This window comes from Megascapheus bottae, chromosome 20 (assembly GCF_031878675.1).
Source record: "Megascapheus bottae isolate mThoBot1 chromosome 20, mThoBot2.hap1, whole genome shotgun sequence".
NCBI classification, from domain to species: Eukaryota; Metazoa; Chordata; class Mammalia; order Rodentia; family Geomyidae; genus Megascapheus; species Megascapheus bottae.
This window is the reverse complement of record NC_143528.1, coordinates 40,815,045-40,840,233: the sequence shown is the minus strand read 5'-3', so window position 1 is coordinate 40,840,233 and position 25,189 is coordinate 40,815,045. Positions and strand designations below refer to the sequence as shown.

Here is a 25,189-nt window from a genome sequence, read left to right as displayed (position 1 = left end):
TCTCACTGAGTAGGTGTGGCCCGACTCTCCTGGCTCTGCAGCCTGTAATCAAGAGGGACAGATGTTCCCTGGAAATCCTGTGAGGAAGTTGCTCTCTGGCCCACCTGGCAAGACCAGAACCACTCCAGGAGGAAAGCCAAACACAATGAGAGCTTCTCTAAGCAGCTCCAGCCCCGGGAACCTCACCTCGAGGCAGCTCTCGCCAGCCAATCTACCCAGCCTTGGGCCACTTCCTGGAGCTTGAGGTGGAGGACACGGGTGGCTCTTGCAAAACAGTCACGAGGTCAACTCCTCACTGGGCCGGCGGGAAAGCTGTACGGAAGAACGAGAGGGATGACTCCAGGGGATTTTCCTAGGACATCTGCCAGCATCATTTAATCAGACCTGACTATTGAAAGGAACCCATTGTCAATGGTGCAATAGGCAACGGGCACCTTAAACATTTCCACAGAACCATGGATCGATTACTTGGTGCAAGAGTTGGAAATGTTTGTGAAGTGATGCACCTCCTATCTGGTGAATATAATGTAACCCTTCCATTAATTACAATAAAAAAGATGGGGGAAAAAAGAGTTGGAAATAATGTCCTAAAACTCAAATTTAGAACCTAGGTGCTTCTAGATCAGATGACTACGCTAAGTAACTATTCTACTACTTGAGATCAATATAACTGCATCTTAGGTTCACAGTTTTGTCAAAAAGTTTGATCCATGCAGTAGCTCAGTGGGAAAGTAAGGGATTTATGTGGTAAAGAATGAATGAGGTTATGTAACCTCTCTATAACATCACCTTTAGAATTAAAAAAAAAAAAGGATGAATGAAGAAGACACGCCTCAAGCATTCAGCCCGGATTGTTTTGAGAGATTTCAGCTAAGCACCTTCGGAAAGCATGCACCATAGACCCATATTCTGCAAAGAGCTTTGTTATAGCATCTCTCAAAAACCAGCAACACTTTGTATACAGAGCTAAACAGAAAGTATTTCCAGATTTTGCTGATCCTATGTTTTCTAATTCCTTGCGTTCATCAGGCCAATCACTGAAGCTGGAGTCTTCAGCGAGCTACCCAGGGGTGAAATGCCAACATCTATTACTAATTGCCAATACTTAAAGAATACTGATCTTGCATAAAAATAGAGATTTCTGACTTCTTCGGGAAATATAGTGACTATATTTAAATATAGTCACTTATAATTGTTATACCCTTGATGAACTGGCTCTTTTATGATTACATAATGACCTTCTGTGTTTCTTGTTACAGTTTTTGCTGAACTTTTATTTAGTTTGTCAAAAGGATAGCCCTACTGTCTTTAGCTTACAATTCGCCTGGGATAGCTTTGTCCATCCCTCTACTTTCCGCCTACGTGATTGTTTCTAAGGAGCCTGCATGGGCAGCATCTCACACACAAGCCTGAGGCATTCTCTGTAGCGAGCCCCTTGCAACCAGCTCCCTTTAAAGCATATTCTGGGGGCCAGGAGCCTGGCCTAGTCGTAGAGTGCTTGCCTACCATGCACGAAACCCTGGGTTCAATTCCTTGGTGCCACATACACAGAAAAAGCTGGAAGTGGTGCTGTGGCTCAAGTGGTAGAGCTCTAGCCTTGAGAAAGTCCAAGGACAGCACTCAGGCCCTGAGTTCAAGCCCAGGACTGGCAAAAAATAGAGAGAGAGCACGCTATTCTTACTTCTAAACATCATTTTTATGTCTGTACAAACTATGTAGTGAGGTGAGTGAGATGGGTGCTTATTACCATGCCTGGTATTTCATCTGCTCTTCTTTGAAGGGCTGGCCTTCCTCTGCTCTCCCTCCTCATCTTCCTCAGGCAGATGCAATCATCTCCTTAGACCCAGCTCCAGCGCCTCCTGAGGCAGGAGCCCCATCACGCCAGCACGGGGAAAGGACCTGAATGCTACGCAGCTGAACAAAGAGGGTCTGTGTCTTAGAGAGCCGGAAAGGCTGGGTGGTTAGAGAGCCACCGCAGTCCTCGCAGGTTATTCAGCCCTCCCCACTGAATACTGTCTTGGGGAGCTGTAGACGAGCCCCGCGGTGCTGGCTCATGAGCTAAGGAAGAAGCACGTCTGCATTCATTCCGGGACACTCGTGAAGGAATCTGGGAAGGTACTGACGTGAGCTCGAAAGCTCAGCGGCTTCAGGCTCTGTGAGGCTCCTGGACTCAGCGCCAGGGGCTCTCCCGAAGCCCTGCTGCTGCTGTGTCTGCTGCAGGCAGCGCAGAAACCTACAAGAGCCACCGAGTCCCCAAGGCATCCCTGGCTGGACCAGGAGGAAGAGGACCACAGCTGTGGCTCGGGGGGGAGGGAGGACGGCACTCCATAAAGAGCCGAGGGACGTCAGAGAATCACTTGCCTACCGCGTTTGCCTTTCTATGAAGGAATGCCAAGAAGCTTGACTGGAGCAGTCTGCAGGCGCTGGACAGATGAGGAAGGGGCGAGGAAGCGTGGGGGTGCCCTGCTGGGAGCTGACGGCCAAGGCCGGGGAAGCCCCGGGAGGTAGCTCTGCCCAGGAAGGTGCTGGGCCATGCCGAGGGCTCTGTGTGCCATCCCTGTGTCCTTCATGAAGACTGCCAAGGGCCTTGCCAGCCAGGTGGCCGGGATGGCTAGGGGCGGGGTGCTGGGCCCATGGAGAGTCATCTCCGTGGCCCCGGGACGGCATGGCTCTAGCTGAAGGGGAAGGTGGAGTTTTTCTAGTTCCTCTGCTTGTGCTCACCGGCGGTGGGCACCGCGCCCAGCAGCAAGCCTGGCACTGGAGCAGCCGGCCAGGGCGTCACCGAGATGGCATTCTCAGCTGCTCTGACACCTGGCTTCCAGGAGGCCCTGGGCTGCTGGCCACGGCTCGCTGGCCGGCCGGGGAGGCCCCGACCCTGCCTCGCTGCCTCACCCAGCTGGTGTTGCCCTGACTCCCCTCAGGCTGACGACTGCGGTGCTTTCGGCCCCTGACGGGCAGGCGTGCGAGTGTGGAAGGCTGGGTGGAATTCCCTCTACACAGGAAGGAAGGTGGAGACCACATTTATGCGGAAATGCAGCTTTCAGGTTTTGCAATTTTCCTTGTTTCCAACAGCGAACCCACACCCAGGCTCACCTTGGAAGAATCTGAACATTTCCTTGATAGCCCTCCTCCCTTCCTTCTGCCCCAATGCTGTGCTTTCTCATTTGGCCTCCCTCACCCGAGCTCCCGGTACTGCTGGAGCAGGGACCCAGCCCAGAACACGGAGTTAAGTGCTCCAGAAAGAACCGCGTACTGCTGGGAGCTGGGGGCCATGTCTATAACCCTAGCAACTCAGGAGGCTAAACAGAATTGAGGATTCATGTTTGAAGCCAGCCCTGGCAGAAAAATCTGTGTTTTTATCTCCCATTAACCAGCAAAGAGCCCAGAAGTGGAGGGTGAGTCAAATGCTAGAGTTCCAGCCCTGAGCAAAAATGCTAAGCAAGAGCTCGAGGCACTGAGTTTAAGGCCCTGTATTGGCACCAAAAGCAAACCAACAACAACAAAAAGAAAAAAAAAAAAAACCAGGAATGATTTACATCATATCTCTGGGTGGCCAAGCCAAGAAGTGAGGATGGGAAAGCAGGGTTCGGTGGTGGCTGTCTGATTATGGGCCGAAGCCTGATAATTCTGTCTTCTTTGTAAGTGACATGACTGAAATGTTTAGTTATGGTGTCAGACAGCTGGGCAGTTCAGAGAACGCTACCATGAGCACGTGCCTGGTCCCTGGGAGATTGGTTCCACTGCTGTCTGCCCCTGGACACTGGGCTCAGCTGGTCTGAGCCAGGCCTTGTTTCCGGTAGTTAATGGTAGAGACGCCCTGCCCTCTGTCCGTCGCTGTGACCACCGCTCCACGGCATCAATTCTCCGGATCACAGGAGACGTGAGCCAACCAGCAGATCCAGCCAGGGACGATCTGTGCATTCTTGGCATCTCTGGACAGGATGTCTGCCAGCTCCTGTTCACCTAGTATGAGGCCTGGCAGGATTTTATAAATGCATTCATGGCTGTTCAGGCACGACAGAGGCCGTGTGCCCTCTGCTGGCGGCGCTGCTCCACGGGCCAAGGTTGCACGGGGCATCACCAAGTCCCAGAACCACTACAGGACTCCAGGATCGAATGCAACCCCACGCCATCCCAGAGGGGCCGAGGAAGAGCCTGACTCCGGTTCTTGGGGTTTTTCCAGCTCTCTGATCAGTGTTTGTCACGTTAAAAATAATAATGATAAGGGCCTGGGGTTTGGTCTAGTGGTAGAGTGCTTGCCTGGCATGCATGAAGACCCGGGTTTGATTTCTCACTACCACATACATAGAAAAAGCTGGAAATGGTGCTGTGGTTCAAGAGGTAGAGCTCTAGCCTTGAGAAACCCAAGGACAGTGCTCAGGCCCTGAGTTCAAGCCCCAGGAATGGCAAAAAAAATATATATATAAATCAATATAAATAAATAAATAAATAAAATAATAAAGATAAAATGAGATCACTGACTCTAAAGTGGCTACTGAGCACTCCCCAGGGACCCCTGCGCCCCACACACGCTCGCCCAGGACGCAGGTCCACACTCTCAGGCTGCATGGCATAGGTAAGCGTGGAAGAGGGTCGTGTGCACAGAACCCTGGTTCTTCTGCTCTGCTATGGTCCCTGGACTCGAGCTGTCACCCCGCAGAGCTAGGGAAAGAAGGCGAGGGGCTGGGCTCTCACCACTTCATACAGGGGGACAAAAGGAGGAATGGCTGGGTACCAGGGGATGAGAAGTGGTGGATGTGAGGGGCAGCAGGTAACACTTGGCTCGTTCCCACAGCGCCCCAAGCTCTTGCTCAAACGCCGCTTCTTCCCGCAATGCTCTGGGCATCCACTGACCCAACAAAATGAACAGATCATGCATACCCATCAAACCGTCAGCCAAACGCCCAGGAGAGGCACAGGAGCCTCATAACCACTCTCCCCGGGGCCACTACCCCCGCCTCCTCTTGGGCCCCTCTTCAGAGAGTCTGGGTACTTTCCCTTCCCTTTCAAATACATGCACTCTGTCTGCTTTAAATGCTTTCCTGCCTTTCAAGTCCTCAGTGGACAGGGAAGATGGGACCCTACCCTGGATAGCAGCAAGCTGATGTATTACACACCTGAAGTGGGGTTCCCCCCCGCCCATGCAGGCAACATTCCGGTGAACAGCAAACCAGCCATGTTGAAACCAGTTGGACCAGAACGAGCTTGGCCTGCAATGTTTGTAACCACATTTGCTTTTGGCACTATTTTCCACATGCCCTGCAATCTCTGGGGAACTGTCACACATCTGTAATTGTCTGATATTGTCCACTTCTGTGCACCTGTCCCTTCCAAGACTGGCTCCTCCCAGAAGCTCACTCCATGACCGCATCCCTCCACACCTAACCTTACCTACAAAACCCAGGGCACGCCAACAGTCGTGGTCAGCCTTTGGAGAGAACTCCTCTGGCCACCAGCATGAAATAAACTCGAGCCTCTCCAGCCTCGTGGAGTATCTCCCGAGGTCACCTGACGCTCTGTTCGTCTTCCCAGGACAGCACTGCTGGCTGTGAGTGGAGGAGTCTGCCCGCCGCGGGGCACGGAGCTGGCGGCCTTCCTTCCAGGAGCCTAGGCCGAGATGGGTGAGTCCAGGTATGGAGCCGATACTCCAGGCTCCTGAGAAGCGCAGTCCCGAGTGTCTGTGTGATGTCACGCAGAACATTTCAAAGCAGGAGAGAAGCCAGAGATGTGTTTATTGCATCTTGAGGTGGGCATGGAGACAGAGTTCAAAGTGGCATCATTCGATGGGATCGAGGCCAGTAACCTGGCTGTATTTCTACCCTTTTGAGATTAAAGTTTGAGCTTAGTTACTATTCTACCATCATCTCTGGGTAGCTACAGCCTGTAACATGGAGATAGGGAAAGAACATAGAATACTACACACTCCTGATACTCCTTTAACAAAAGAAAATGACAACGTGGGGAGGACTTCAAGAAAGCCCTTTCCTCCTTCACCTTGGGTGGTGGGTTCATTCAGCACATGTTTATTGAGCATCTCACAGCCGCGCATGCTTGTAAACCTTTAAGCATGCGTCAAGATCTCTGGCTCCCAGGAGACTGTTTCAGATCTCACGCCTGGTACAGAACCCCATTGTTCCCTTCCTCACTTGTGTAGGGAACGCAGCATCGATTCCAGGGATCTGAGCAAATGTCGTTCCTTTTCTCACCAAAATGGCAGAAAAAGAGTCTGCACTGCCCATGTTGCATGCTGCAGACGGCGTCTCTAATTCCCGGCGGGAGGTCCTCTGCGGGCGGGACAAGACAGGGTTCATCTTTGACTTGCATAGTACAGAGTGGAAATCAGCCCCAGCCCACAGCCCTGCTCTCTAGAATTCCCAATCCGGATTCCATGGCCTGCCAGCTCCCTAGCTTTAACGCAGACGCAATATTTTCTCTCTCTCACCCTGCTGCCAAGAAATCCACTGCCACCCTTTCACCCAAGTGCTCCTTCCTTCCAGGAGGAGACGTGCGCAGCAGGGGACAAATTCAAGTTCAGAAAACAGAACAGCCTGGCCAAGGTTAGTCTTCCTCTCCAATATTGGAAAACATTCTGATTCTCAGCTCATGGCAATTTTCTGTTTTAGTTTTATTCCTAAGAAAATAAAACCTTGACTTGTCGACATGTAAGACATGCACCTACCTAGAGCTGCCATAAAGAAGATACTTGAGGAAAGACATAGTTAATAAAAGGCCTTAGTTAACCATGTCAAGTCTACAGATGCTACGATCATGATTCATACACAGCAAGAGTAGTAAGCTAGTAGTACACACACACACACACACACACACACACACACACACACACACACACACACACACACATACACCGTGCACCTTATCCTAGCACCAAATACAGACAAAAATATGGGCCTATAGGGCCAGGAGTTTGACCTAGTGGTTAAAGTGCTTGCCTAGCATGCATGAAGACCCGGGTTCGATTCCTTGGTACCACATACATAGAAAAAAGCCGGAAGTGGTGCTGAGGCTCAAGTGGTGGAGCTCTAGCCTTGAGAAAGTCCAAGGACAGTGCTCAGGCCCTGAGCTCAAGCCCAGGACTGGCAAAAAAAAAAAAAAATCTGCCTATAACATTCAGCCCTGCTTTTGGTTAGCAGGGAAAGCTGAGTGAAGCCCTCAATGAAACCTTTAATTAAGGGAAAGGGATCCCTTTGTACATCACTTCATAATAACAACAAAAAATTAAATTAAATAGATTTTTTTAAACTTAAAAAAAAAAAAAGGTAACAGGGCCACCAGCCTTAGAGGATCTGGATTCCAGCCTTGTGTTGATGTTGTTTTTTTTTCTGTCCTTGGACCACTCATTTAGGTGGCCAATATTTGGATTCCTCCTCCCTAAGGAGATCCTCTAGGAGACGCTGGGGAAGTTACAGTGAGAAGACTGTATGACAGCACAGCAGTGGATACCACTTTCTCTTGGGCACACCGAGTTTCTGTCCGTGGGCTGTTGGGCTGCTAGAGAAGAGCTCGGATTCCCTTCCAGCTCTGACCCTGGCGTCACCATCATCCCTTCCTGGAAATCTTTCCCAGACAGCAGTGAGCGCCTCTTGTTTGCATCAGAGACACCGGCTCTTTGTCTTGTGTGGGGACACGTACAACCCTAAGTGTTAACAGTCTTCCTCCTGAAGTCTGAGCCCCTGCGCCACTCCCCACACACAGACAGACCCGCACCCATCTCCCACACACGCATAGCTCCGCTCCTGCCCATCTGCTCCCAGCTGACACATACCTGAGCTTTTCTGGGCCAAACAGAAGAAAGCAGCAAAAAGAAAGAGGCTCCTCATGTTTTTCAGGTCCTTGGATCCCTGCACCCTTCTGTTGGGGAAAGCAAATCTGACGAATGATGGTGTCAAGCTGGGTGGAGAAGGAGGAAATAGTACCTTTATATACTTTCCAGCATGCTAATCAGAAATGAACACATTTATCTGCTCTACTGGGTTAAGACAGGAGGCAGAAGGTCCTGGGTTATTTTATCTTTCTGACTAAAAATAGGTGCTTTGTTATTCCTTAGGGGCAGAAGTTCACCAAAAACTTGATGCATGAAGGCTTGCGAGTAAATCGAGCCAGCACTGTTGAGCGGTTATTTAGAGACATAGACAAAGGAGACACTTGTCGCCTGCCCTCAGAAGGCATCCTGCTGGGAAGAATCTGACAAGGGGCACTGGACATCAATCCCAGTTAGATAATCAATAGAAGCAGAAGTCTACGTGTGCCAAGAGACCAGTAAAGATCATTTATGAGAATGTCAATGGAAGACAGCTCAAATAACACATTACAACAGTAATGAAGCCATTTCTGTGCTCCACTACAAATGAAAATAGGAAAAAAAATTAAATTGTATGTGAAAAGTTGGGAGATTTGGAGAGGAAAAGGTTAAGAAATAGTAATAGCGGGCAAATATGATCAAATTGTATCATGTGTGGACAGAAATATCAGAATGAAACCCCTCACTTTATATAGTTAATTTATGCACATAAAATCTTTTAAGTACATCAATTAAAAATAAACTTTTCTACTGAGATGAAGGAGATGAGCAGGACAAGAGCACTAAGTCTAGATGCACTCAACAGAAACATGGGAAGTGAAAAAGGTAACATTCACACAATGAAACTGTGATTTAAGCCAGAATGTTGTCAGCTTTGAGGAGAGAGGGCATGTTTTCTTTGCTGTGGTCTGGAGGGGACGGGGAATCCCCAGGACTGCAGCATGGCCTCAGCCTGTGACTCTTGGGGGATCACAACAGGACAGTGGGGTTGCCGGATGGAGGCCCCTGGCTTTGGTGAGGAATGTGGTTTTGAACCCACGACGGAGGACAGTTTGTCATGTAGGTTTACACAGTGGGGCGGGCTGACGCACACAGTCAAAGCAGCTTATCACCTCCTGGAGTCGTTTCTCTTTAAATTCTCATAACACAAAGTGAAAATGAACACAAGTCACCGTGGCAATTCTACCACGATCCTGATCTTCCTTCTACAGGTTTCCTGCTGATGCATAAGTTTATATGAATGCCTTCTCCCTCCTCTGTGTAAATACTAACCCACTCCCCATGGCGTGACTTCCCTTTGCACTGGCGGTATCTTGGCAATCTTTTCAAGGAGGAACATAGAAAGCTTTCTTAGTCTTTCCCTAATTTTCCATAGTTGTACAAAGGGGAGTTCAATTCAACAAGTCAGATTATGAGTACAATGCATCTGCATCCATGTCTCATTCTTTCTAATAGCCTCATGACATTCTCAGAGGCTGCCTTCTCTCTTATTTAACCACCCTCAACAAATAGAGTTGACCTTGAATATTACCATAAACAATGAATTTTGTGAAAGAGATGTCACACTTGGTCCCAGATCTGCAGCTTGGGTGAGCAATTAAAATCACTCAAACAAGAAGATGTCCAATGTTTATTGGGAAGCTCCCCATTGTGGTTGAAGATCAAAGACAGTGGCCCTACGAATTGTGCCTGGCCCTTAGCTTTTGTGAACCTTGTAAAAGCAACAAGACTGAAGACAAAGCTCAAGCTCAGAGGCTGTGAAATTTCTGCATATATATGTAAGGGCAAATTTTCTGGTATTAGAAGCAATTTTTCTTTATGAAATAAAAGTATATAATATATAATTACATAAATAAATAGTCACCTTGAGTGCTAACCATGAACTAATCATTGTAAAATAATTATCATATATATTCAAATATAGGTATCTCACTGAGTAAAATTATTAGAATTTAAAGCTCCTTCTCTGTAAAACATTTGTTCCAAAATATCTCTGAAATCTCCTCTTTGTAAAAAGAAAAAGGAAAGCACAGCAGTTTAATTTGACCCTTGGAAAAATTGGCTTCCATACTAAGAACACATGCAAGGCTCAAGAAAGCCTATAAATAATTATAACTTTGAAGGCATCCTGTTAATATACCAAAGGCAAGAATTGAAAGATTAGACCATATAAGCCCAAATATATGTCATTGTTAAGAAGTTACCTTGGTAGGTAAGGCAATAGAACACAATTTTATATGTGCTTTCTTATTTGTGACCTTATTTAGAAAGATTTAGGGGAGAGGGGGTATGCTGTAGTTCAGCCACTAGTAAAGTAGTTGTAAAACAATAAATGTTTCAATATATTTAGAAACTTCATGAGTTCATTTAGAAAAATCAAGTCACTTAGAGGAGAAATAAATTAATAGCATCAAGTTTTTGTTGGTTTGTTTTATTTTTGTGCCTGTCCTGGGCCTTGAATTCAGGGCCTGGGAACCATCCCTAAGCTTTCTTCATTCTGGGTTAGGGGGTCTCTCACTCTGAGCCACAGCTCCACCTCTGGCTTAATTTGGGGTGACAAATGGGAGATGAGATTCTCATGGACTTTCTTGCCCCCAATCACAATCCTCTGATCTCAGCTTCCTGAGTTGCTAGGATTACAGCATGAGCTGTACCCTGCTTCAAGATATCAAGTTTAACCCCCACATTTTCCTTCATATTTGAATTTATTTCCAAATCAGAGATTCAGAATGCAACTCTCAAGAAAGAACTACATAAATTGTTCTAGATAATAAGGCACACTATCCCCAAGAAGCGACACTGAAAAATGAAGCTCATTGACTACGTGTATTAATACCTAGCCATCAGTTCACAATTCAGCCAGTTGCAGAGCTGAAAGGAGCTCGTGGACTCAAGATAATGATCAAGTCCAACACTCACAGCAAGCACGAGGGGAGCATCCCAAGAGGAGAGGAGGGACAGCTTGCAAGCTTTTATTTGGTGGGGACAAATTATTTCTTAGACATTAAGTAAATTCAGATACCATTCAACAACAACAAAATAACTTTAAAAAAGGCAGTCTGACCAGGCAAGTCTGTAATCCTAACTGCTCAGGAGGCTGAGCTCTGAAGATGGTGATTCGAAGCCAGCTCTGGCAGGAGCTCCTCTCAGATGAGCCAACAAACCAGAAGTGTAACTATTGCTCAAATGGTTGAGCACCAGCCTGACCAAAAAGAAAAAGCTCAAGGACGTGGGCAGGACCTGAGTTTAAGCCCCAGGACTGGCAAAAGAAAGTGAAAGAAAAGAAAAGAAAAAACCAGGCAAAGTCCTTGAACAGACCTAGCTCCAAAGAAGAAATAGAAATGGCCAACAGGTTTACAAAAAAACTTCTTTAGTCATTAGAGAACCGTCACAATGAGTCACCATTTCATGTCTTCCAAAATGACCATGAAAATATATTTAACAGGCTTTGATGATGATATAGAAAAGTTGGAATGAGCAAACACTTCCAGTGGGGAGGTAAAACAGGGAGAAGGTGAGAGGAGAATTGAGCTGTTCCTGAATATTTTACAAGGAGTCTTTGTGCCGCCTAGGACTTTGTCCTTAGGAATACTCATGGTAGCCATGGGAAGAGGAGTATTGTGAAAATGGAGGCTTTGGACATTGTAAGAATGAAGGCTTTGAACATTGAACAGTCTTTTTTTATGCTCACCAGCGTAAAACTTGTAACACTACCTACAGGAATTCTCCCGTGCCGCCCATGCCACCCACCGTCATAGAAGTAGAATGAACTCAGTGAAATCTCAAATACAATGCTTTCAGTTCTACATTTATGTCCACAGGTGGCAACATGAGGTTAGGATTGCATCTGGAGAAAAATGTTTCCTTGGCAAAACTGTCTAAAAGTCAATACCTGTCATCCTAGCTACTCGTGAGGATGAAGTCTCAGGATGATGGTGGGAAGCCAGACAGAGAAGTCCATAAAAGCTCTAAACTCCAATAAACTACTTAAATAAAGATTAAAAACAGAAGTGGAGCTGTGGCTCAGATGGTAGAGTGCTAGCCTTGAGGAAAAAAGTCGAGGATTTGAGTTCAAGACCCAGGACCTCAGCACTGTGCCGAGCTGCAGTATTTAAAATACCTGTCCTTCAAATATCCTGAAACTGTGCTCTGAGATCCCAGCGAACTCTGACCTGCTCGGATGGCAGCTGCTCGAGTCCGGGAGCTCAGTGCCTGAGCTGTCCGCTGCCGTTTGCTGTCCAATCTTGCACAGCAAGCATAACTGATGGGCAAACTCCCCATCTGCTGAGCTCTGGGTACCCGCTCCGCTGTAGCAAGGAGCTGCCCCAGCCCACAGGATGCAGGCACCACTGCCAATGCTCCCTCCTCACAGAGGCCGTGCTGCCTGCCGATCAAGACACAACCGCGCATCGCAGGTGCTGTTCAAAGGACATCTCTGTGCATTGTGCTTCCCGGGAGTTAAATACTGATGCTAGAAAAAACGTGAACAGAAGCATTTCTAGAGTTCTCCAATTCTCTGCCCCTCATTTGTCTTACAGTGAAATGAAAATGGCAACTGCCTGGTGGTAGATGCATGGACAGGAATGAAGGAGCCATGACAAGAATTCTCTAAAGAAGTTCTCAGGCCCGGGGAGGGGAGGGTGTGCGCCAGCAGCAGATTCCACGGAGGACGGGGGCAGCAGCAAGAGAGACCACTGGACAGACCCGTTCACCTGCCTCAAGAGACTCTCTGCCTCATCACAGACTGCACTGGCTGTCTCCCCTGGCCCCCTCATTGGTGCCACAGTTAGAACTCAAGACCTCGGGCTTGCTCAGCAGGTGTTCTAGCACCTTCTTTTGGCCTCCATTATTTCTCAGATGTCGTCTGGTGTTTTTGCCTGAGGTCTCAGACTGCGATACTCTTATCTAGGCTATCTCTGCAGGTAAGAGGGATTTACAGACACTCGCCACCCTGCCTGGCTTGTTTGCTTGGGCTGGAGTCCCCCTAACTCAAGCCTTGATCTTCCTAATCTCCGTCTCTCGTGTAGCTGGAATTACAGGACAGTGACACCACAGCAAGTCATTCTTCATGACCCAAGAAAGAAAGGTAAGCCGGGCCAAATAGGGCCAGCCCGGGCGAGGGCTACTGACCACTGCGTGTGTCGAGAGGCAGAAAAGCTAACATGTGGCCATGGAAGTTAAGGGGTCAAGACTGACCACGGCCACAACTGAACACCAAGGAGAAAATGGATTTCCCCACAGCGGGGAATTTAATGGATGGATGAGGCACAGTGATCAAAGCGCGGGGAGGCTTTGTGGAGGGCCGGGGGAGGGAGGACACGGTGAGTCCAGGTGGGTGTGAGGATCAGAGCAAGAAGCAGCCAGCTGTGTCACTGCTGGCCCTGCAATGGCCTAGGGCCACTTTCTGGAGAGAGTCTTCCTGCGAGAGAACAGGTGGTGTCCATTAGGTCTCCTCATTGTCCAGTTCTTAATAATAGCTCTGTGAAAGGAACAAAAAAACCCACGATGACGAACAGCCGATGGCTCAAAACTAATCTTCAAAGGGCTTCCTTATCTCAAGCAGACACAAGAATTCCTACAGACGGTCGAAAAGAAATCAGCTTTTACTTGTTTCTTTAATGAATTCTAGCATGCATTCCACAGTCTGCTTGGGTGACAGGCATCAATTTTCTCTTGATTTTGTTTTTGGGTTGTTTTTTTTTGCCAGTCCTGGGGCTTGAACTCAGGGCCTGAGCACTGTCCTTGGACTTTCTCAAGTATAGAGTTCTACCACTTGAGCCACAACACCACTTCTGGCTTTTTCTATGCATGTGGTACTGAGGAATTAAACCCAAGTCTTCATGCATGCTGGGCAAGCACCCTACCAGCAGGCCAAACTCCTGGCCCCTGTCTTATCATCTTAATGCCCAGAAAGTCATTTCTTGTTAAATTTATGACTACTTAAGGCTTACTAAGAATCTCTACCTATGATCAAAGGATAACTTTATATTTACATTATATATTCTTTACATTCACATGTATCCTTAGCTCCACTACTTTTGATCTTTTAAAAAATACACACACACACACACACGCACACACACACACACACACACACACACACACACACATATATATATATATATATATATATATATATATGTATATTTAGTCTGAGCACCAGTGACTTAATCCCAACTATACAGGAGGTTGAGACTGAGGATCATGATTCAAAGCTAGCCCCAGCAAGAGACGCTTCTTTCCAATTAACCACAGAGAGAGAGATGAGGGAAGGGAGGGAGATGGAGAGGAAAAGGGAGGGAGGGAGGGAGGGAGAGAGGGATGGAGAGAGGGAGGGAGGGAGGGAGGGAGGGATGGAGGGAGGGAGGGAGAGACGGGAAGAGAGACTGGTGGAGCTGTGGCTCAAATGGCAGAGAACTAACTTTGAAGCTCAGGAACCACACTCAGGCCTTGTGTTCAAGCCCCAGAACTGACACAAAAAAATATGTTGTGCCCTGTTCATTAGGGTATACTATATTTCTCTGAGCTAATGCTCTGTTTTTGAACATTTAGAAATTTTTTAAGTTTTGGAGCTACTTTTGTGACTTTTCTGCTAGAGTAGAATAACCGACACAGTAAGGCAAACACACTATGCCTGGTGTATATATTATCAGATTGCTTCGAAAAGACGGAATATAAATTGTTCATGCTCCTTGGTTCATATGAAGTTTTAGTGTCATTATTCTTTGATTCTCCTTGAGTATCCGCCTCCAGCAGGTGTGCTGGTGTGAGAATCAATCTATCAACTTTGTCCCTCTGTTGAACACCCCTCCTCACTTGGACATGCGCCCCCCTCCATTCTCATACTTAAATCCCTATTTTAAACCTTACCCCTAAATCAAACAAAATAATTCTTTAAAAAAAAAAAGGTCTTCATCCTCACCACGTTAGAGTCATGGTGCAGTCAGTTATCCAAGACTATACTGACAAGAGAACTCAATCCGGAAGCCAGGTGCCAGCCCTCCGTGGATGTTGTGGCTAAGAAAGAGAGAGAGAGAGCTGGATGAAGCTTCACTGTGGGCCAGTGTCTCCGGCTGTTTCCCCGGGTTGTCTCTTCCTCTTCAACTGCGGCTGCACTTTCTCCATCCTCACATAGAACAGCGCTACTTCACGTGATTCACTCCCTGCCCCCCCCCCGCCCTCTCCAGCCCCACTGCACAGTTCATTCTCTGCACCCCAATTATTAATATTATTCCATATTGTCCTTTGGCCCTCTAACCCCAGAGCGACATAGGAATCCCAGATACCCGCCCCTGCCCTAGGAAGCCGTCTGCATTAACAGATGTGTTGTCACCTACCGGTGAGTGATAATAACTGTATTCCTATAATCTCCAGGAGTCTGTTCAACTCCTCCCTCACTACCTAGTTCAACAAGTCCATGGCTAATTTGCTCTCCCTGCCTTCCCTTGTCCTGAGCAGGGAGCCTGGGTAATGCAACTCCTTTCCTCGCCCTTGCTCTTCCTTGCACTCTGTCACCGGACCTGCAGGCAGCATCTCCTTGGGACCTGTGGTGACTGCTTCCTCACATCAGTCACCTCCACAGAGCCACGGAAGATCTCCTCTAGCCCCCACGCCCCCATCTGCTCTTTCTGCCTCCGGTCATGCACATTTTGCACATTCCCAATTCTCTCATTCGACTGCACACTGGAAAACGTAACCTTCAGCCACATTGCCCTCTGGAACATCTGTCACTCCCCTGTGTAGCAGTCTCAGGCCTTCAGAAAAATATGTTTGCCTTGACCATCTCCTGGCGCTTCCTACCTGAGGAAGTGTAGGCTCTGCTTCTGAGGTTCGCCTTTCTCTTTCTGCACTGGGCGACGGGTGAGCTGGGCTGCAGCGGGTGAGCTGGACGGCGGTGGGTGAGCTGGGCTGCGGCGTGCACCACCTCACGCCAGCCAGGCGCCGACCGACGACCGCACACCTCTCTCCTCTTGCAGCCGCAACCTCCTCAGCCTTGTGCAGGCTCACAGTGCTCTTGATGGCACCCCGTTCTTTTCTTGCTGTTGACAGTTTTGAAATCTTCTAATTTGGTGTCAAAGAATACCCAACATTAGGCTCAGGAATGTTATCTCAGGAATCGGTGGTCAGTTTAGCTTTTCAAGAGGTGGCTGAGAGGCAGTAGATACAATATGGTTTCAATCGCTCATCATTTCAGATACTCAACTCTACAAGCAATTCCATTTACCCCCCATCTTCCCCAATCTCCTCAATTCCCTCAGATGGAAAGGCAATCCTGTCTCATAACACACTGTCAGACTACATTAGCTCCATTCATATTATTAGTATAATACCATTTTCTTTTCTTTTTTTGCTCCAGTAATAAACTACTGGGAACTGGAGAGAAGTTTCTGAGGGATGGAAGGTGGGACTTGTAGACTTGGAAAAAGATGTTCATGTGTCATGGTTGTTATTCTAGCCACTGGAGGTGTGGATATCAGAACAACTGCAGTTTTAGCACAGCCTGAGCCAAAAGGCTGAAAGGGTAGCTCAAGTGGCAGAGTGCCTGCTCAGCAAACACAAGGTCCTGAGGGCAAACTCAAGTACCACTAAACACATACACAAAAAGAAAGAAAGTAGATAAATAAAGGTAAAGACAATAGAACAACTTTAACTGCTGGCTTTCACCACTACTTTGCCAACACCCTTTGCCTGCTTTGAGCTTCTGAGCCCAGTCCTGGGCTTGAGCTCAGGGCCTGAGCACTGTTCTTGGACTTTCTCAAGGCTAGAACTCTACCACTTGAGCCTCAGCGCCATTTCCGTCTTTTTTCTATGTATGTGGTACCAAGGAATCGAACCCGGGTCTTCGTGCATGCTAGGCAAGCAGTTTAACCACTAGGCCAAACTCCAGGCCATTCTGATCTCATTTTTTTGTGTTTTCAGGGCCAGCGATAACTTTGGGATTAAGATAAGACTTCTCTCTCCTCTGGGCCTTATAGATTTGAATCTGGCCCTAGGCAGGTGACTGGGTATGGACCAGGAGCCTGGACCCATCCAGGCAGATGGGAAAGTCCTGTGGGCATGCTCTTGCTGGCCTTCCTTGACCCCTCCTCAGTCAAGGTGACTGACAGCACAAGCTGTCCTCTGCCTCCATCCGGGGAAGAACTCCCTGAGCCAGCCGGAAAAGGGCTCCATCCTGACTGGTCTGTCATCCGCCGTTCTCCTCGCACTGGCCAGTGGGTTCAAGTGAATCAGAGATTAGAGAAGTGGGCTTCCATAAGTTATCCTCTAGGTCCTCAACCTACCCACGTGATGAAGGCTTTTAGCGATCCCACCCCACTAGAGACAGCAAGACCCCCACCGCCTCCCTGACGGTGTGGGCTCGTCCACAGAGGCACGCGTGCTTTCCAGGAAAAAAGGACTTGGCCTGGGAGAGAGGAGGTGCAAATGTGAGTGCCTTTTTTGAAGAAAGAACTCAGAATCGCATGATAGGAGAGGAGAAATCTGCTCCGGGATAGAAGTTAAAGAATTAGCCCAGAGAACTCAATAATAATCAGGTTTTGCTGGCAAGAATACTGGTTGCTGTTTCATCTTCCATGCAAGAGATCAAAGAACATGTTCCATCTTCGAAGTGCGGGAGGGGACAATGAAAAGTTTCTGACATGATAGCTCAGGAAAAATCACCTCTTTTTTTGGTAACAGAATGTAGCATTGTTGTAACTTCGAGCACCTTGGTTGAAATAGAAAAATATGAGATGGCCTCTCTCTAGTAAAGCGCTATAACAGGTGTATAACAGGTGTCCAAGGAACTGGGGTCCCTGAGAGAAGCACCATACTGGGGAGAAAGTGGTCGCCACTGGTTTCCGGTAACCACAGCCCCCAGGTTCATTCCCATGCGTTTACTTCCTGGCTGCAGTCTCACTTTTCTGTAACTCAGCACTGTTCAGAGGATGGCCCGGAAGGAAGGCATGTAGAAATTAGAAATTTCTCTCACACTGTAGGCAAAACTGGAAATGAATTTGTATATGAAGGTCTTTTTTAAAAAGAAATGTGTGTTTATACAACCACATAAAATACCTTTCTCTTAGTGTGGGTGAGTGTTAGGACCCAAGCCTTATACCACTAGTCCCAATGCCAGCATCACACAGAAATTAAGAAAGGAGTCAAAACCAATTTTAGGGTGGCATGAGGACCCCGGGCCGTGAAGGTGTTGTTCAGTAGAATAGCCATATTTCGAATGGGAGACTGAAGACAAGGCAGCCACTTCTCCACCTGCAGTTAGAGGTATGAGGCAACGGTGTATGAGCTCAGGAGAAATGAAGTCTAGGGTCTAGATAGAAGTATCATAGGCTGGAAATGTACAAAGCAAATGCTCGTGAGGATGCAGGGAGGAAAGGAATCCTATTACTGTAGAAGGCAGTACGGAAATTCCTTAAAAACTAAAAACAGACCTACTTTGTGGTCTATTAGTCCCACACTTGGGAATTTATCAAAAAAATTATAAGCCAGGATAAGATTGAAAGTTCACTGTAGCACTACTCACAGTACTCAAGTTATGGAAACAACTAGCAACTACAACTAGCAAATGGATTAAGAAAATGTTATACATAAATATATATATGTATATATGTATATATATATATTTCATCGATCAGGAAGAATAACATTATTCCTTTGCAGGGAAGTAAATAGACCTGAGAAAAAAAAATCTCATTAAGTGAAGCTAATGAAACAACTCTGAGAGAGAAAGGGCCCATGTTTCCTCTCACGTGTAGAAGCCGTTGTACTTTTTCTCTTCCCCTGAGAGCTCAGGCCTCTCGCTCCTGCCCACACACAAGACACCCAGTCCTTCGCCCTCTGCCACTTGCCCTTTAGCAGGACACCAAGTGACTGTGCCTAATGAAACACCAGTGAAAGGAAAGCTGTCCAGCTCTGGAGGCTGATGTCCTCTTGTAAATGTCCTCTTGTGAAGCCAAGGCTCCACCTTAAACAAAAATTCAATGGCAAATGCATATATAGAATGCATATATACAATAACCGGGCAATGTGTCAGGAATCTCCAGACACGTCTGTTGAGGTTTTCCAAGTCCTCCCCCCCCCCCAACACACACGGGAAAGCTCTGCTTCCACACTGCGCGTGTCACAGCGGGACTCGTGCAGAGAGAGGCTGCCAGACACGGAGCGCAGACACATCCACACCAGGTGCTCGTGCTCACTGGCAGATGGGGATACATGCCTTTTCTCCGTGAACTTGTTGGTACACTCTCATTTAATGTCCTTAGGCAGCAGATGAAGGAGATTTCTGAATTGGGAGAGTTCTTTTAATTATTTCCCTAAACACTGAAATAATTCATCATCATCACATATGAGAATAACTACCCTCAGTTGAAAGTTACAGGCAGTTGTTGTTCTTAATGTATGATATGAAGCTACTTCTTTTTTCTTCTTTTCCCCTTAAGGCTCATCTCATGTTATTACTGTATCTGGCTTTGGTACCTAATATATTGTATAAGTGTTAATTTATACATTTGAAAATGGGAAGGTAAGGGAAGAACAAGATGAGTGGGAGGGGTGGGGGAGGGACAGTGGGAAAAAAACATGGGAAGGGGTAAAAATGTTCAAGAAGTAATAGCCAGGCACTGTGGCTCATGCCTGTAATCCTAGCTACTCAGGAGGCTGAGATCTGAAAATTGGGGTTCAAAGCCAGCCTGGGCACTAAAGACCATGAAACTCTTATCGCCAACTAACCACTAAAAAAAAGCAAGAAGTGGGGCTGTGGCTCAGGGGTAGGGCAGTAGCCTTGAGTGAAGGACTCAGGGACAACGCTCAGGCCCAGAGTTCAAGCCCCACAACCCACACACACACAAAATAAGTAATGTCCCCACTACCTGATGAATGTAATTGCAACCCCTCTGTATATCACCCTAACAATAAAATAAAATTTAAAAAAGAAAAAGATATAAGATATATAAATTTCAAATATAAAAATAAATGTGTCTGTTCCCAGTGTCATGATTATCTAATAGGAAATTCGGTGCTTGGTTTACCCCCGTAATCCTCAGTGAATGGGACCAGATATTAGAAGGTTGGTGTTCTGAGGCTGTCTCAGTTTTAAAAAAAAAAAAAAAGAGGCAGCAAAAAGGACTGGAGATACAATTCAAATGGGTGAGTGCTTGACTAACCCTGAATTCAAATCCTAAAGAAACAAAATGAAAAAGTACCAACAACAACAACAGAGAAAGAAGGAAAAGAAACCCTCCCAAATCATTAATAGTGTAAAAAAAAGCTAGAAATAATTTTAAGTATGAGGTTAAAATACAAAAATACACCTGTTTCCTATGCATTCTAACAAGAGATAACTGAGAATTTGAAATAAAAGTATAGTATCTTTTATAATAACATCCAAAATAATTAACATCAGAGGTTTATGTTTCATGAGTAGTACATCATCTGTATGCTTAAAAATATAAAACTTTGATAAAAGATATTGTTTAAGGGAGTGTTAAAATACAAAACTAGGCACTTTAAAATTTTTAAGCTGTGTATTTGAAAAGACAGCAGTTTATGAACTGAATAGTTTGTGCCCACCAGAGATTCACAAAGGGAAGTCTCAGTGGAGTAAATATCATGTTAGGACCAAAAAAAAAAAAAAAAAAAAAAAAAGAGCAAGCTGCATTGAATGAGGAAGAGCAGGATCTGAGAAGCTTAAAAATTAGAGTGCCGGGCCGAGAGTTTGGCCTAGTGGTTAAAGTGCTTGTCTAGCTTGCATGAAGACCCGGGTTTGATTCCTCGGTACCACATACATAGAAAAAAAAAAGCCAGAAGTGGTGCTGAGGCTCAAGTGGTAGAGCTCTAGCCTTGAGAAAGTCCAAGGACAGTGCTCAGGCCCTGAGCTCAAGCCCAGGACTGGCAAAAAAAAAAAAAATTAGAGTGCCAGCGATACACACCCATAATCCTAGCTACTTAAGGAGCAGAGATCCGAAGCCAGCTTTGAAGCCAGCCCAGGCAAGAAAGTCCACAGACTTATCTCCAATCAATCCCCCAAGAGCTGGAAGTGGAGCTGTGGCTCAAGTGGTAGAATGCTAGCCTCTGAGAAAAAGAAAAAAAGCTCAGGGACCCCACCAAGGTCCCGAGTTCAAGCCCTAGGACCGGCACGCATAACCTTAACACCTTGACAGGACCAGTCTGCCATCCCTCTCCATTTTTTTATTGTGTTTTATTGTCGGCATAATGTATGCAAGGGTTCCAGTTACATTCATCGGGTCATGGGTACATTACTTCTTAAACCTTGATATCCCTTCTCATGTTTTTGTCCCCTCCTTCCCTCCCCTCCCCCCTCCCAATTCCATTGTTTTTCCCCCTCCCTTCCCTATCTAAAATAAACGCATAAATGGATACACAATATACCAGGTAACAAAGTCAGATACAGTAACCACATGAGATTACTCGTAAGTGGGTCAGCCATTCCTCTTAAGACAAGGGTGGAGCAGGGCGGCCAGCAGAATGTTCTGCTGTTGTACCTGTGCCCTGGGAAGACAAATGGCATTCTTTTTACACGAGAGAGGAGGCCCACTGAGGTGCCTCTCCACACCTTTTGTAAGGGATGTGAGAGGAGACGAAGGCTCTATGACGGAGTCTTCTCTTAACACCATTAAATGGGATTCGCTTTAGACACAAACTTGGAAGTGTCCCATCAGTGCACAGGGTGACACTGCACCATCAGTGCACGGGGTGACACTACACCATCAGTGCACGGGGTGACACTACACCATCAGTGCACGCGGTGACACTGCACCATCAGGTCAGAGGTTAATCTGCCAGCCAGTGCAAGAAAAAGTAAAAGGAGTTTGGGGATACGATCTGGGCGCTACTGAGCATCATAGGGTTGTTTACAAGCCTTCTACTATGAGCAAATTTAATCTCAGCAGTGTGGGTAGCAGGCAACCCATAAGAAAGGCTCCATTGGTCCACTTAAAGGTATGGAATAAAGACAATTAATGTAGACACATGTGTGACACATGGAAGTTTGACATTTGTCTATCCATCTATTCATATATCTTCCTGTCATTTATATTTCTATTGTCTATTGTCCATCTCAGTTATTACTACTATATCTAGTTACCTGCTTACCCTTTTTTTTACTTTGCTGGCCATGGAGCTCAAACTCAGGACCTGGGTGTGTCCCTGAGCTTCTTTTGCTCAAGGCTAGTGCTCTGCCACTTGAGCCACAGCTATACTCCCAGACTTTTCGGAGTAGCTTATTGGAGATAAAAGTACAAAAAGTGACTTTATGTAAATTACCTTCCCACAAAATTTTTTTTTTGCCAGTCATGGGGCTTGAACTCAGGGCCTGAGCACTGTCCTTGAACTTTCTCAAGGCTAGAGCTCCACCACTTGAGCCACAGCACCACTTCCAGCTTTTTTCTATGTATGTGGTACCGAGGAATCAAACCTGGGTCTTCGTGCACGCTAGGCAAGCACTCTACCACTAGGCCAAACTCCTGCCCCCCCCAAAAAAAATATTTTTTAAATAAGGTAAACCAAGAAGCCCTCAACACTGGCTAGAACAAGTCATTTATTTCTATTAATGCGTATATTCAACACCAAATGCCAGAGGGAAAAGAAGCTGTGTCGTTCGACGTCTCCGGAAGCCCCGTCTCCAGTCTCCACCACCGATGGGCCATCACTCGTAGTCATTCACCCCACAGGGCTCGATTGTCACACAGCATTTCAAGCCCCTCTGGCAGAGACCAGTGAGCTCTTCATTTTTGTAGCAATAATTCCCACATCTTCCACTAAGTCTGAGGCATTTCTCATCAAAAAATGCATTCTTGGCTACACCAGGGAAAGGATCCGTGCAGGGGTTAGGCGGGATGTGCTCTGGGGACGCTGTCTTCCGTGGGCAAGTGCACCCCCCCACTCCAGACCCAGCTTGCCAGTACCTACCCGGAGTCCCCTCCACGCACCCCAAACACCTACTCTGAGGAGAAGCTCATGTCATTACCTGGGGCCAGAAGGAAGAGGACAGCTAAGAGAAAGAGGAAAGTCTTCATGACCTGGAGACGTGTCCGCACGATACCCTGGGGGAAGCCAGCGACACCCACATTTATACATTTCTCCAGACAAACGATCTGGACCAGTGAGGCTTGTCCGAAACAAGCGTGTGTCCACGCTGCCCTGCGTAACACCCAGGCTCCTCTGTGAGTGCCAGCCCACAATTCCATTTCTGACCCTGGAAATCACCCAAGGAGGAAGACGGGTATGAGAGACCAGAGAAGGGCAGGGACAGATGTATTTACTTACTCAAGAGGGAAAAAATAAATAAATAAACATCTCGCTAATGGTTTGGGGAAGTCTTGACAGTGCGTCTCCTCACGGTAAAGAAGACATTTCTTTTGGACAATGTCACCCTTGGTCTCTCCCTGTTTTTCTCTCCGATCCCCACCTACAAGTGGTAGAGTTCATTTTTGACATAGCATCCAGTGAGTATCACCCCTGCATTTGTTCAGCCTTGATTCCTCCATGTCTGTGCACCCCCTTTCCTTCCCAAAGACAGATAAATGAACAAACACACCCGGGGGGGGGAGGGAAACAACAAAAAATAAACCTTTTGTTTTTATTTCCTGGAGTTCATTTCAATAAATATTATTCTGGTTGATCAAAGGCACACCGACCTTTTTCCTCTCTTCAGACCAGATTCGCTCTGTGAGCAGTGTACAACAGTGCTTCAATGCTTCACCTGAACCTACATGTCACTGCAAACTCTGCAACTTGCTGTGTGCTTTCCCAAAGTACGACACGTACTATGTTCTTTAATCCTAGATTGTTTTCAGCTTTGGGGATGTTTGGTAAGATTTGGTACGCGCTTGGTGTGTTCTTTTAAGAATTAAATTTGTGCAGAACTCGCATACCTCAGAAAAATCCTAAGTAAAACCCAGGAGAAAAGCACACAGAAGTCCCAGGGCCCCGTGGAGTCCTGGGCTAAATCCGCACCACATCAGCTCCACATCAACCACTTGGATTCCTCTCTTTTGTGGGACAAGGCATGAGATGCACTTCTCTTGGAACCCGGGAGATGAGGAGAAGTGCATTCTGCTTCTCCTGTGGTATAGTCCCCCAGCAATGGTTAAAATGCAAAGGCAAATGAGCAAACAAATGCAATGTCCTAAAATACAACTAATCACCGTTCTTGCAAACTCGGTTTTCATGTGTGATCTGAGGAGCTCGTCAGCCTGCCTCTGCCTGTCACATATCCCATCGACAGCCATTGAAGAAACATATAAATGTAGGGGAGAAAGGGGGAGCTTTAGCAGCGGCATTTCAATTGGCATACAACGACAGCATTGAATTCTCCTCAACCTACCTGAAAATGGCCTGCCTCTCCAGAACTGGGTGTGGAAGAAGAAAATGAAATCAGCAGCTGACAGCAGAGAAACTTGGCAGTATCACTTAACCCTCCAAAGTCAAGAATGAGAGTGTGGGCTCTGTGTAGGAATAAGATCCTCAGACATCCCTGGAACACGGACGAAATGGAACATTTCAACCGCGCTTTTCCTTTCTTGAACCCCAGCCCCCTAGTACAATCATGTGACCAACAATTATGTTTGAACATGTCTGGGCTTTTATAAATGCATCTCGTGGGTACACAGGTGTAAACATAAGGGAGAGAGAGCACGTGGAAGGGTATATGAAAATGCTGTAGTATCTTAGGAATTTTCAATGTCTCTAAAATACTCAAACATCAACCTTTCATTTAAAGAATGACGAAAGAGCATCTCTATTTATTCCTTGTCTCCAGGATCATGTTTCCTATTTTTAATAATTCAGTTGAAAATAATAGATGGAAAGCATAAATATTCTTTTTAATTTAATTTAATTGTAAAGGTGATGTACAGAGAGGTAACAGTTATATAATGTAATGAGTACACTTCCTTTTTTTTGTGGGTCCTGGAGCTTGAACTAGGCCTGGGTGCCGTCCCTGAGCTCTTCAGCTCAAGGCTACTGCCCTACCCTTGAGCCAAGCCTCACTTTCCATTTTCTAGAGGTTAGTTGGAGATAAGAGTCTCAGGTACTTTTGTGACCAAGCTGGCTTTGAACCCTGATTTTCAGATCCCAGCCTCCTGAGTAGCTAGGGTTACAGGCGTGAGCCACCGCGCCCGGCTATGAGTATATTTTTTATTCAACATTTTTACCTTTCCCTGCTTTTCCTCTCACTTTCCCTTCCCCACCCAGAAAGTATAAATATTCTTGATTCTCATTCAAAACTCACTTAAAAAGAGAGTCCTAAGAAAATGTCAATTTTGAGGGCTGGGAGTTTGGCCTAGTGGTAGAGTGCTTGCTTAGCATGCACAAAGACCGGGGTTCAATTCCTCGGTACCACATACATAGAAAAAG

At 46.6% G+C, this 25,189-nt stretch overlaps 2 protein-coding genes across 2 annotated transcripts; both read right to left on the bottom strand.

Moving 5' to 3' along the window:
• Positions 1–6,108: 6,108 nt before the first annotated feature.
• Positions 6,109–7,838, bottom strand: LOC150049497 (sperm-associated antigen 11A-like). The gene is made up of 2 exons (XM_090353737.1): positions 7,784–7,838; positions 6,109–6,284 (listed from the first exon to the last, which is right to left on the bottom strand). The coding sequence occupies exons 1-2, from the start codon at positions 7,836–7,838 to the stop codon at positions 6,109–6,111; spliced, it is 231 nt and encodes a 76-aa protein (XP_090209863.1).
• Positions 7,839–22,478: 14,640 nt separating this feature from the next.
• LOC150049496 (beta-defensin 15-like) lies at positions 22,479–22,848 on the bottom strand. The gene is made up of 2 exons (XM_090353736.1): positions 22,800–22,848; positions 22,479–22,630 (listed from the first exon to the last, which is right to left on the bottom strand). Exons 1-2 carry the CDS (start codon positions 22,846–22,848, stop codon positions 22,479–22,481), a joined length of 201 nt encoding a protein of 66 aa, XP_090209862.1.
• Positions 22,849–25,189: the final 2,341 nt, after the last annotated feature.